Source organism: Mus caroli, chromosome 11 (assembly GCF_900094665.2).
Source record: "Mus caroli chromosome 11, CAROLI_EIJ_v1.1, whole genome shotgun sequence".
Classification (NCBI taxonomy): domain Eukaryota; kingdom Metazoa; phylum Chordata; class Mammalia; order Rodentia; family Muridae; genus Mus; species Mus caroli.
The window spans coordinates 82,334,285-82,347,722 of NC_034580.1; the positions used below are offsets into that span (position 1 = coordinate 82,334,285).

At 40.8% G+C, this 13,438-nt stretch overlaps 2 protein-coding genes across 2 annotated transcripts in view; both read left to right on the plus strand.

The window, feature by feature from the left end:
- The window catches only part of Trim37 (tripartite motif containing 37), a 91,694-nt gene that overhangs the window by 8,014 nt on the left and 70,242 nt on the right, over positions 1–13,438 (plus strand). Inside the window, exons 3-6 of the mRNA XM_029483551.1 lie at positions 2,240–2,280; positions 5,028–5,144; positions 7,462–7,549; positions 8,606–8,728. Of these exons, the coding sequence (XP_029339411.1) occupies positions 2,240–2,280; positions 5,028–5,144; positions 7,462–7,549; positions 8,606–8,728 (369 nt within the window). The remainder of the gene's footprint in view (positions 1–2,239; positions 2,281–5,027; positions 5,145–7,461; positions 7,550–8,605; positions 8,729–13,438) is intronic.
- On the plus strand, positions 11,335–13,285 carry LOC110304699 (cell division control protein 6 homolog). The gene is given in 1 exon segment (XM_021176230.2): positions 11,335–13,285. A coding segment is annotated over 1 exon segment (1,686 nt). The 5' UTR covers positions 11,335–11,340; the 3' UTR covers positions 13,027–13,285.

Below are 13,438 nucleotides of genomic sequence, written 5' to 3' on the forward strand. Positions count from 1 at the left end.
AGGTCCTGAGTTCAAATCCCAGCAACCACGTGGTGGCTCACAACCATCCATAATGAGATCTGACTCCCTCTTCTGGGGTGTCTGAAGATAGCTACAGTGTACTTACATATAATAAATAAATAAATAAATAAATAAATAAATCTTAAAAAAATGGTCTAAAGATATTTTAGTATTACTTCTCCATCAGTTCAGTATCACTGCTTCCTCTCTGTGGTTATGAAATACAAGGTAAACATGCCTCAGATATGAGAGAAGGGAAGTTTTGTAGATCTACAAGAACTTCCTGTGATTCCAAGAGTAGAATATATTGCAGTTAGCCGTTTGTTTTAATGGGAGAAAGCTGCTCAGTATTAAAGAACAAACCAAACCAAACCAAAAAAAAGCCAGGGCTGACAAGATGGCTCTGAGGGTAAATTTTAACCTTGATGACCTTAGCTTGATCCCTGGAGCCGGATGGTGGAAAAGAGAATGTGCACCCAGACACACCTAATAAAAAGTGTACATTTCTAACAATGGTGTCCTCACTTACTAATGAGGCTAGAGTCTAGCTATGCAGGTATACCAGTAGATATGTTATGAAGTGTTAGAAACACAGTAAAGGGGAAACGTCTTGCTTGCTGCAGGGCAGCTTGTCAGCAGCTCATTGTAGCTGAGCATGGTGTTTAAATCCTTGAGCACAAAAGGCTGAGGTAGGAACAAGTAGTGTCCGAGCTACATAATGAGTTTAAGACTAGCCTGGGGTGTAGAGCAAAGTCCTGACTCAGAAAAAGCAAAAGGAAAGATCTGTGGAGTTCACGAAAAGCTTTTGGAAGAAAGTGTCATATAAACTAAAATCTACATGATGAATGAGATTTTTCTAGATGAGGAAAGCTGTTGATAAATATGGTGACTAGAGAAGGAAACATTTAAAAGCTTAATTTTGTAGGCTCATAGGCTGTGACTGAAGAGGTATAGCTGGGGCCAGTTCTTGAACGGAGATATGGAAAGCTCTGTCTTTAGTAGAAGAGTGGGCTGCTCAGGAAGAAACTTGATCCCAGCCTCATAGCACAGACTGCTGTGAGGACAGAGTAAGATTCCCACAGGGCCAGGCCTGGGCACAGAGCCTGCTGCAGATGAGTGCTCCGCTCTGTAAGTGCAGTCTCCTCCGCTGCCTTCCTTCCAGATGGGCCTCACAGCACCATCTTGTTTAAGAGTACGAAGAACAGAGGATTCTTTTCCATTTGCCTGGCCATCTTTGCTCTCTTTGCATAGTAACTAGTCCTTTATCCTTTGTTTTGCTAGGGTGTCATGTAACACAGCCTGGTTTGTAACTCACTACATAGCCAAGCTGACTCTGAACTCCTGATATTCCTTGTTTCTGTATCCTAAGTGCGAGGATGGCAGGGGTGTGCCTTCACCACCATGTCCAGTGTTAGACAGCGGAGGAGACTGCTCACAGGTCTACTGCAGTAAATATTCTTCTGGAAGGTTACTTAATACCTGTGGGGGTTTGTACTGTACTTCTTATTAGTCAATTCCTCAGTAAATGACACAGGAACACTGTCTCATTTATTTAAAAAGCTGTTGTAATTTATTTAAAAACTTTTTTGTTGTTGTTGTTTTTTTGTTTTTTGTTTTTTTCGAGACAGGGTTTCTCTGTATAGCCCTGGTTGTCCTGGAACTCACTTTGTAGACCAGGCTGGCCTTGAACTCAGAAATTTGCCTGCCTCTGCCTCCCAAGTGGTGGGATTAAAGGCGTGCGCCACCACGCCCGGCTTAGAAAACTTTTAAAAAATGAAAATAATTGTTGGACTGTGCAGGCTCTGAGCTGTGCTAATCCCTCCACCTGTTAAAGCCCATGCAGTGCCAGTTGTTCGCAGTCTGATGTCTCCTGGGCTGCTTTTGCTCAGTCTGTAAATTTAGTAGTGCCTTAAATTAATCACGCTATTTTTGAAGATAGAGTGACAACATTATTTCTAATGAACAAGATTACATCTTGTGAGATGGAGCAGCCCTAGAATCACTTCATTTCCTATGGAGAGTAGCATCTCACTATTTTGGGAAAAGCTCTGTCCCTTTGAACGTCTGCTCTTGTCATGATGATGATGATGACAGGGAGATAGAGATTGCCTGTTATTTCTGAATCTCTAAAATAAATTTAGGCACTAGAGAGTTAAAACTCATTAAATGCAGTTTATAATGATTAGATGTAAAGTAATGGTATTTTTATAATCAAAATTTAATTATTTTGCCTCCTTAGCGCTGGCTGACAGAGCAAAGAGCTCAGTGTCCTCACTGTCGGTAAGTGTTTTGCCGTTTGTATCTATGGAGCCTGGTAAGAGTCAGAGGATGCCTGGGATGTGTAAAACCCCCTACCCCATCCAACCCTACAGCTTCCCACATTTTTTTTCCTCAGGGGTAAAGTTGAGTAGAAAATGATGAGTAGCTCTAGGAAAAGAAGTGCAGAACCTGTATACCTGACTAAACTTTATGTTGAATGTATATTTTGTGATTGTGTTGTGCCCTTGTTTTTCTCACATAATTTTGCGAAACTTCCTTAACTTTTTAATTTGAAACAAAAATGTAACTGGGCTTGGTAACTTAAACTTTGATCTCAGAACTCAGGAGGCTGAGGCAAGAGGTTTGCCATGTGAGGCCAGCCTGAGTTGTAATATGAGACCTAATTTCAACTGGGGGAAAAATCACTTTCATAAGAAATGGATAGGCATGCTATTCTTGTATGCAAGTGGTTATGTATATTCTTACATACTTTTTTTTTTTTAAACCTCACAGATATAGTACCTACTGTTTATGATTATCTTGCTTGTTGTTTGTTTACTCTTTGATAGGTTTTTATGTAGCCCAGGCTGGCCTCCACCTATAAAGACACACTCCTGACATCCATACCCCTAACCCACCTATACTTTCTGAATGATAGGATTTATAGACATGTGGTCCATCCCTGTCTTTAGGGTTTTTTTGTTTTTGTTTTTGTCTTTGTTTTTTAAGATTTATTTATTTTATGTATATGAGTACACACTGTAGCTGTACAGATGGTTGTGAGCCTTCATCTGGTTGTTGGGTATTGAATTTAGGACCTCGGCTCCCTCCGGTTAACCTCGCTCACTCCGACCAATCCCGCTTGCTCAGTCCCTGCTCACTCAGGGCCTGCTCACTCTAGCCTAAAGATGTATTTATTATTATAAATAGGTACATTGTAGCTGTCTTGAGACAGGGTTGTAAGCCACCATGTAGTTGCTGAGATTTGAACTCAGGACCTTCGGAAGAGCAATCAGTGCTCTTACCTGCTGAGCCATCTCACCAGCCCCTTCCCTTATAATTTGCTTTTTTTTCCTCTCCTAAAATCAGTTGATGTATTTTACAGATGGTATACCAAGACTTTTATGCTTTCAAGACTTTTAAACAAGTGTTTGAAAACCTTCTTTATAAGGATCCCTGGACTTACGTGTTACAGGAAATTTGGTCACACTGTGAACCCCGAGATTATGTTATTTACTGAAAAATCTTGTTTCTAGTTGTAGTGTGACTCACCCTTAGCATATACCTTTAATCTCTCTGGCTGGAATATAGACAGGCCCTCAGTATATACCTTTAATGTCAAACAATGAAGGTAAAATTAGTTTGTAGAGGGAAGCACCTATGTTTGAAAATGATGTCTAATTCAGTAGCAGACAAAGTGATGAATCAGAGAAAGATTCAACAGAATAGGATATGCCCAACTTTCACAAGAAGAGAGAGGGAACGGAAGCTACATACCAAAGCAGTGCAGAGAGAAAAGGAAAAGAGGCAGTTTTACCAGGAGAGTTTTACAGAGACAGGTTGAAGAGACACAGGTAAAGACAGAATGAACAGAGAATGAGAAGGAGCCAGACAATTAGAACATATTGTCAAAGTTAGTATGAGGCCAAGCAGAGCAATTCAGGAGATGCCAAGAGAGAGAAGCCAGATTGAAGAACAGGCGAACAAGCCAGCCAGAACTCAGAAAGAACTAGGAAGGGTAAGCTTATTCAGCAGTTGCCTCAGAGGCTGAAATCTAGGCCTAGGTGAGATTGTATGGAGGCTAGAAATTCCCAGGACTAGGCCTCGGTTAGCTGCCTGAAGCAACAAGCCTCTGAGAGGACAATCGCAATAGGAGAATGAAAGTTCGGTTTTACACCGTGTTCCTATTGAGAGGTGTTTAGTTCGCTTCGTTTCTGGTTACTTTAGGCTACAGTGGCACCTGCTGCTTTTCTTTTTCTCGTTTCTTTATGAGAAGAGCAGCACTGTAAATGAGAATTTGCAGTTGTGTTGGTGGTCCTCTTCTACATCCAGTCTACTGTGGCCTATGAAGTTTGGCTAGTGTGACTAGTGATATTTAGTTTTTTGTTTATTGAGAGAGTTTTGCTATGTAGCCCAGGTGGGCCTCATCGTCTGGCCTCTGATTTCTGAGTGCTGGGTTACACTATAGGAATGTGTTGCTTTTTTGTTTGTTTGTTTTGTTTTGTTTTGTGGGTTTTTTTGTTTGCTTTTTTGTAAATGAGGTAGCTGTATTTGCTAGGGATTGTAACTGATTGTTGTTGTTTTGGTGGTCTATGGCTTGAACCTAGGAATTAATTCATACTGATGGCATGTATATACAGCTTCTGAACTATGCTCCAAGCCCATGGTATCATTTTGTACAGGCAAATTTAGGCAAAGAAATTCAAAATAAATAACTTGAGTTATCACTGTTGCTATTTAGTTGGTACATTTTTTTTATGTGTGTGATGTATGAATACGATAAAAATAAATTCCATTGCCTTTTTACTTTTTTGACACAGAACCTTACTGTGTAGACCAGGCTAGCCTGGAACTCATTATTTCAGCAAAACTGTCCTTGAAAGCTTCAGTTCTGTAACCTTAATGATAAGATTACAGATATGCTTTTTCATATCAGCTTTTACTGTTTTTTATAATAATATTGTGCTCTATTTTTAGGAATACTTAGTCTAGAAAAATCTTGGACGTCTGAGTTAGATATACAGGTATGGATTGTTTCTTCTTTTCAGTGCTCCACTCCAGCTACGGGAACTGGTGAACTGTCGTTGGGCGGAAGAAGTGACACAGCAGCTTGACACTCTCCAGCTGTGTAGTCTCACCAAACATGAAGAAAATGAGAAAGACAAGTACGTAGTTCTTGGGTTTTGTTTACTAGTTAATAGAATATACCATGTGCTGTTTTAATGACACTATCTATACATATATTTAAATAATTGGTTTGTATGTGTAATTGCTAAGGTATATCTATATATATGGGGTACTGTGGATTTATCCTGGGGCCACATGCAAAGTAAGTGCCCACTGCCTTTAACTCCAAGACCTAGTGACACAACATTGCTTTTTTTCTTTTCTTTTTTCTTCTTCTTTTTTTTTTTTTGTTTTTGTTTTTGTTTTTCGAGGCAGGGTTTCTCTGTATAGCCCTGACTGTCCTGGAACTCACTTTGTAGACCAGGCTGGCCTCGAACTCAGAAATCCTCCTGCCTCTGCCTCCTGAGTGCTGGGATTAAAGGCATGTGCCACCACTGCCTGGCGATACAACATTGCTATTTCTCTTTTATCTGTAAATGAGAAAGTTCATCTTTCATTTATTTGTTCCTTACTATTTAACTTACTGTTGTTTAACTTTTCATGACCACTCAGCCACCTCATCCACAGGACTGTAGAAAGTGCTGTGCTAGATTAGGGAATACAAAGGTAAATAAATATATTATTTCTATTTAACTGATTAACAGGAACACAGCAATAGCACAATGTTTTGGTCTTGTTAGAGTTAACAGTGGAACCAAATTTTATGTAGAAAAAGAATGAGCTGGTTTATATTGCATGTTTACAGATATTGGTTATTAGGGTAGGTCAGAAGTGGAAATTTAGGAGCGATTCCAGATTCCAGGAATGTCGAATGTTTAAAACTACAGTCATAACTGATTTTTACATATAGTATGTCAAACCAATAAGTTGAAACTTCAGGGGTGATTGGAAATAAAGCTTAGTCCCGTTCATTTATTGATGGGTCAGTGGTTAGGAGTGCATCCTGCTCTTGCAGGAGAAGCACGCTGGATTCCTATCACCCATGCCTCATGGCTCATGGCCCCTGTAACTCCAGCTCCAGGAGAATTCAAATCCAGTGCCCCTGGCCTCCATGGGCACACCCGCAGACAGACACACGTACACAAAATTTAAAGCAATAAAACATAATCTTTTTTTCAAAAGGAAAAGGAAACAGGACCACAGAAATGGGAGGAGCTAACTTTTACTTGTTTTTGGTTTTCTTGATACAGGCTTTTGCTGTGTATCTCAGATTGACCTTGAAGTCACTTTGTAGTTTAGCCATCCTTATGCCTGAGTCTCCTAAGTATAGAGATTACAGGCTTGTGCCACTGCTTAGTTGATGCCTGGCTTGCTAGTCCATAATTAAATGAAACTGGATGTTACTCACAGTACTGTTCTGGCAAAACTGGATTCTTAAGGCTGTTACTTTTTGGCATTGTGGTGGGCATACCAAAAAGAATAATTTAAATATAATAACACATTTCATTGTGACCACTTGAATGATTTCCACTGTAGGATGATGAACTGTCACTATTTGGAAAGGTCTTTTTTGTTGGGCTTTTAAATTTTTTATTAGTGCCTCTCATAAAAGGAATAAATGTCCTATAGTTTCCTCTTTTTTTTCTCTTTTTAAATTAAAAATTTTGAGCCTCAGCTTCCCGCGTTTATTACAGATATATGCCACACTATTCTGCTTTTGGGTTGTTTTATATATCATGTAAAGTAAGGGTCTGTATTAGTGTGCTGGGTCACTGGGTGGTTTAAATAGTATAAAAGTTTTGGTTTTTTTTTAGTTTTAGAGGCAGGAAAGCCAAGAGCAATGTATTTGATGAAGGGTTAGTTTCTAGTGAAGCCTCTTTACTTGACTTGCAAATAGCTGACATCTTGCAGTGTTACTTTAGAGGTTAAGGCCTCAGCATAAGAATTTTGGGAGAGACAGTTAAGTCTGTAGAAGAATTGAACTTCATTGTGGACATGTGGACATCTGTATTAAGAGAAAGTTTTAAATTGCATGTATTGACATTGTGCAGTTGAGATGCCTTGATTGTTATTGTCCCATTATAGAAAAATTGCTTGTAAATATACATATGCTTATGGAAAAGATTAACATGACCATCTTTTTCTTAAGCAGTAATGGGATAGCATTTATCATATATAGTGATGAAAGGAAGTGTTGTGTGTTTTATTGAGAAAGAAATCTACAATTTGGTTGTTTAAAATTTAGATTACTTTAAAGGTTTTGTTCTTATGTCATTGTTTAGCCTAATTTTTAGAAGCCACTCAATACATTTTTCTCTTTTTATGATGCTATAACCATTTCACATTACGTGATCTGTTTGCTTTAGCTTAGAAATTTGTTAAAAGTAACTGTCTTTTCTTTTTCATAATGAATAGATGTGAAAATCACCATGAAAAACTTAGTGTGTTTTGCTGGACTTGTAAGAAGTGTATCTGCCATCAGTGTGCACTTTGGGGAGGAATGGTGAGCAGAAGAAATGTTCTCTTTGGTTTACATACTAGCGGGCATGGATAAAAGTAAATGATTTAGATGGAATAAAGTCTCGTTTTTCTCTGGAGAATAAAAATGAGCCTCTTTGGGCAGGAGTGTAGATGTTGGCTATGAGACCTGATCACTTGGTGGTGTTGGGGACTGTGTTTTACAGATGTATGGGAGGCTGAGCTGGTTTAGTAGAGCTCAGTTCAGACAACTTTGAGTTTGAATTCTAATTTCCTGACTAGAAAAATAAATGATCACAATTTGATTCCTAAGCAAGTTTCATAAGAGGCTTAAGAGATAGTGACTTTTTCATCCTCAAAGTCACCATTTGTCCATATCATGTGGCTAAAGAGTTGGCTCAGCAGTTTAGAGCACTTACTGCTCTTGAAGAGGGCTTGGATTTAATTTTCAGCCTCACTTGGTGGCTTAAAACTGTCCATAACTCCATCTATATAACTATCTATACATCTGTGTATCTCTAGTTAAGGGTATCCAACATTGGATCTCTGTAGGGCACCAGGCATACATGTGGTATTCATATAAAACTTCATGCATATAAAATAAAATAAATCTAAAACAACAAAAAGTACACATTTTTTTTTTCTCAGAGACCAGAATGTTTGTTTGTTTGTTTTTTTTTTTTTTGCTAAACAAGATAACCCTCAATCAGTATTCTCACCCCAGCATGGTTTCTTTGTGTAGCCCTGGCTGTCCTAGAACTCTTATTAGACCAGACTGGCCTTGAACTCAGAGATCCACCTATCTCTGCCTCCAGAGTGCTGGATTAAAAGCATGTTTCCCCTTGCCCAGCTCCATTATTTTCTTAATGTCTTAATATTTAGACTCTTAAAAGGCATTGCTACATTGTCAGGGTAATTTTTGCAAACACTGGCCTGTTTTAAGAAGACAAAGGTGATACAAAAAGATGAAATTCATTTGAAAATATTTACCAGTTTATGATTGTCCATAGTGTTAAAGGAGAATGTAAATGTAGTTGGAATGTATGAAACCTCCTTACAGTACTCATGTTGATTTCTGTAGCATGGTGGACACACGTTTAAACCTTTGGCAGAAATTTATGAACAACATGTCACTAAAGTGAATGAAGAGGTAGCCAAACTTCGTCGACGTCTCATGGAGCTGATCAGCTTAGTTCAAGAAGTGGTAAGATTACTGTTACATAAGATTTATCATCCTTTTTTATTCTGTGATATATGTTCTTACAGAAATTAGATGGTGACATCAAGATTATCAAAGTTTAAAGATTTGATGGAATGATAAACCTCAAGTCTTAGCATCAAAAAGTAGAGAAATTTACACCCAGAGCTCTGGCGTATAGAGACAGTTGAGTGAGTGTGTGTGTGTGTGTATGTGTACTTATGCTATGGGCATATATGGAGGTCAGTGGACAAACTTTGTGGATTCTGGGGAGTGAACTGAGGTTGCCAGGATTGTACAGCAACTGCCCTAAGACACTGAACCATTTCCCTAGCCTGAGAATTGTCAGTAGTGTATTAGAAAAGCCTACTCTCGGTACAGAATTAATTGAATCTGTGCAAAGGCCCAATGTCAATCACAGGTGTCATTCATTCCTCAGGAGCCATCCACCTTGTATTTTGGGATAGGGTCTCTCACTGTTAATTGGAGGTCAACAATTAGGCTAGGCTGATGGGCCAGCAAGCCCCTAGAGATCCTGTTTCTGCCTCCACAGTACTGATTTAATGTGGATGCTGGGATCAAGCTTAGGCCCCTGTGTTCATGCAATATAAGTGTTTTACTAGCTGAGCCCATCTTCCAGCCCCAGTGACTTTTGCAATCATTCTTGTCTTTTTTTTTTTTTTTTTTTGGTAAGATTTCCAGCTTTAGGGAGGGCTTCTGCTATCAGTGAGTGAACTGTTTAAAAATACTTTTTTCTTTTAGGTTTTTTTTTTTTTTTTTTTTTNAGACAGGGTTTCTCTGTATAGCCCTGGCTGTCCTGGAACTCACTCTGTAGACCAGGCTGGCCTCGAACTCAGAAATCTGCCTTCCTCTGCCTCCCAAGTGCTGGGATTAAAGGTGTGCGTCACCACTGCCCAGCTTTTTGTTTTGTTTTGTTTTGTTTTGTTTTGTTTGAGACAGGGTTTCTCTATATAGTCTTGGCTGTCTTGGATTCATTTTATAGACCAGGCTGGCCTCAAACTCACAAAGATCCACCTGCCTCTGTCTTCTGAGTGCTGGAATTAAAAGCATGTGCTCTCTTTTTTGTCTTATATTTACAAATGTTTTATTGTATCTCATTAATAACCTACCAGCAAGTGTTCTCTTTTAACCCTTTGGGACTCAAGAACAAAATCATCATTTGTGACATTTTTTCCACCGTCTAGTTCATTAAATAGCATTACTGAATTGCATGTATGCTACCAAGTCCTTTTGAAAAGCATGCTAGCTGAATTGAATTTATCTTGCCTTGTCTGGCCATTATTAATTTCTCTTGGCAGCACTAGGAGGCTATTTTATGTTGAGAGTTCAACTTACATATAATAATAGTATATATAGACAAAACTGCGTTTTATTTTCTTTGGTACACTGATTTGAAGTCTAGTACATATATTTTGCAATCTTGGAAAAATCATTATCTTTTTGTATACAGTTCTGAAAACAATCTTTATAAACTAGAGAAAAGAAATGGATTCAGAAACATCATTTGTTGGGCATGGTGGCATAGACCTGTAATCCCAGCATTGGAGAGGTGGAGGCAAAAGGATTAGTTGAGGGCTTTCAGCTACATGGCAAGTTCTAGGCCAGCCTGGGATATATGAGACTCTGGAAAAACCCAAACAAAACAAAATTCCTTTTGTTTTAGGGTATTTTTGGATGTATACTGGCCATTTTGTTTTTAAATGTGTGTTTATGTGTACATGAGCATGCAGTCATGTACCATGACACTCTTGTGGAGATCAGAGGACAACTTACTAGTATTCACTCTCTCCACCATCTAGTTCATGGGGATTAAACTCGGGTCATCAGGCTTGGTGGGAAGTACCCTTTCCTACCAAACCATCTCTTCGGTCCTTTTGTCTTTATAGTAGTTTCTTTTGGGGAGGGAGGCATTTTGAGACAGGGTTTCTCTCTGTATAGCCCTGGCTATCCTGGAACTCACTTTGTAGACCAGGCTGGCCTCTAGCTCAGAAATCCACCTGCCTCTGCCTCCCAAGTGCTGGGATTAAAGGCACGCGCTTTATTGTAATGTATGTTTTTGCACATGTATGTGTTTGAGAACATGCATGTGGAGGTCTGAGGACAACTTGCAAGAGTTGGTTCTCTCTTACTGTGTGGGTCTTTGAGCTTGAACTTTGGTCATCATGGTTTGTGGTAGACACCTTTTCCTACTTATCTATCTCGCTTTGGTAGTTAGAGGACAACTTGAAGGAACTGGTTCTTTTTCTACTACATATATTCCAGGGATTGGGGTCAGGTTGTCAGGCCTTTTGGCAAACATCTTTTACCTTACTGACCCAAATTTACAGAATTTTAAAAAAGCAATGTTACCTACATAGTTATTAAAAATATTGGTTATGAATTTTAAAGATGCAATTAACTGAATTTAAGAGTAATCACGGCAGCTGCTGTAGAACTTGTGGCGGGAGAGTCCTTACGGAAGGAGACTCGAGGAGTGTGCACTGAGCGACACGGCCCTGAAGAGTGCAAAGCTCCTCGAGGTCTGGTGTCCAGAGAGGTGAAGCTGGTCCGAGCAAGGCCGGTGGAGAGCGGGAAATGGCCTGAGTTGTGTAGCCATCATGCCTCAAACCAGATCCCAGACACAAGCTACCATCGGTTTTCCGAAAAAGAAGCTATCTAATGCCCAGAAGAAAACCAACTCCCGGGACTGTGAAGTGAAACTTAGAAACGTCCAGCCTGTACCCACCACTCCGTGTGCAGACGTAAAACTTCTGCCTCTCAGTCCCCGAAAACGTTTGGGCGATGACAACCTGTGCAACACTCCCCGATTATCTCCCTGTTCTCCACCAAAGCTGGGCAAGAAAGAAAACGGACCCCCTCGCTCCCATACGTCGAAGGGGTGCAGATTAGTATTCGATGATGAGCCGACAGTTAAGGCTTCCCCCAAAAAAGAACAAGACAGAGTTCGCCAACACCAGATACGTTCCTCCTCCGCTCAGAGAAGTCCAGAGAGAGAAACAGATCCTGAGCAGAAATGTCCACCGGAGAAGGAGTCTGTGTGTATAAGACTGTTCAAGCAAGAAGGCACTTGCTGTCAGCAAGCAAAGCTTGTCCTGAATACAGCTGTCCCGGATCGGCTGCCTGCCAGAGAGCAGGAGATGGGTGTCATCAGGAATTTTCTGAAGGAGCACATCTGTGGGAAGAAAGCTGGCAGTCTCTACCTTTCTGGCGCTCCAGGAACTGGAAAAACTGCCTGTTTAAGCCGGATTCTGCAAGACTTCAAGGAAGTAAAAGGCTTTAAATCTATCCTGCTGAATTGCATGTCCCTGAGGAGTGCCCAGGCTGTGTTCCCAGCTATTGCTCAGGAGATTGGTCGGGAGGAGCTGTGCAGACCAGCTGGGAAGGACTTGATGAGAAAACTGGAAAAGCACTTGATGGTGGAGAAAGGCCCCATGATCGTATTGGTGTTGGACGAGATGGATCCGCTGGACAGCAAAGGGCAGGATGTATTATACACACTGTTTGAGTGGCCGTGGCTAAGCAACTCCCGATTGGTGCTCATTGGGATTGCTAATACCCTAGATCTCACGGACAGAATCCTGCCGAGACTTGAAGCTCGCGAAAACTGTAAGCCGCAGTTATTGAACTTCCCGCCTTATACCAGGAATCAGATAGCTGCCATCTTGCAGGATAGACTTAATCGGGTGTCAAAAGACCAGGTTCTGGACAGTGCTGCGATCCAGTTCTGTGCCCGCAAAGTGTCTGCTGTTTCAGGAGACATCCGTAAAGCACTGGATGTTTGCAGGTGAGCTATTGAAATTGTGGAGTCGGATGTCAGGAGCCAGACAGTCCTCAAACCACTCTCCGAAGGTAAATCACCCAGCAAGTCGCCGGTTCCCAAGCGCGTTGGTCTTGCTCACACATCCCAAGTCATTTCGGAAGTTGATGGGAATAGGGTGACTTTGAGCCAAGAAAACACACAGGATTCCCTTCCTCTCCAGCAGAAGATCCTGGTTTGCTCTTTGCTGCTCTTGACCAGGCGGCTGAAAATCAAAGAGGTCACCCTGGGGAAGTTATATGAAGCCTACAGTAGCATCTGTCGCAAACAGCAGGTGACGGCCGTAGACCAGTCTGAGTGTTTGTCCCTTTCAGGACTCCTGGAGTTCAGGGGCCTTGTGGGATTAAAGAAAAATAAGGAGAGCCGCCTCACCAAGGTGTCTCTGAAGATTGAAGAAAAGGAAATAGAACATGTCCTGAAAGGCAAAGCTTTCACTGGGAACATCCTCGCTGCTGGTCTGCCCTGAATGGCTCTCTTACTCACGGCGCTTGCAGGTGTCCCTCCCGCTGGCATTTGGCAGCCCCTGGAATCTTCATTTTAGTAAGGTCGTTTGGAAACAGTTACGGCCCTTTTTACTCCGCACCAGTAAATTTTAGTGTATGGATTCATGAGTGTTAGCGCTGGCTAATATCTTTGGCTCTTATTGGTTTTACCCATAAAAATGACTGAGTAGCTGGGTGTGGTGACTTTTATGCCTGTGATCCCAGCACTTGGGAAATAGAGTCAAGGGCCATCCTTTGCTACATAGTGAGCTTGAGCTGGCCAGGACTACATGAGACTCTGTAAAAAATAAAACCAGTGGCCCTTTTACTTTTCCCCTTTCACATTCCTAAACACAGTACCTATGAGTATATACAGACTTGTGTTGAAGAGTGTGT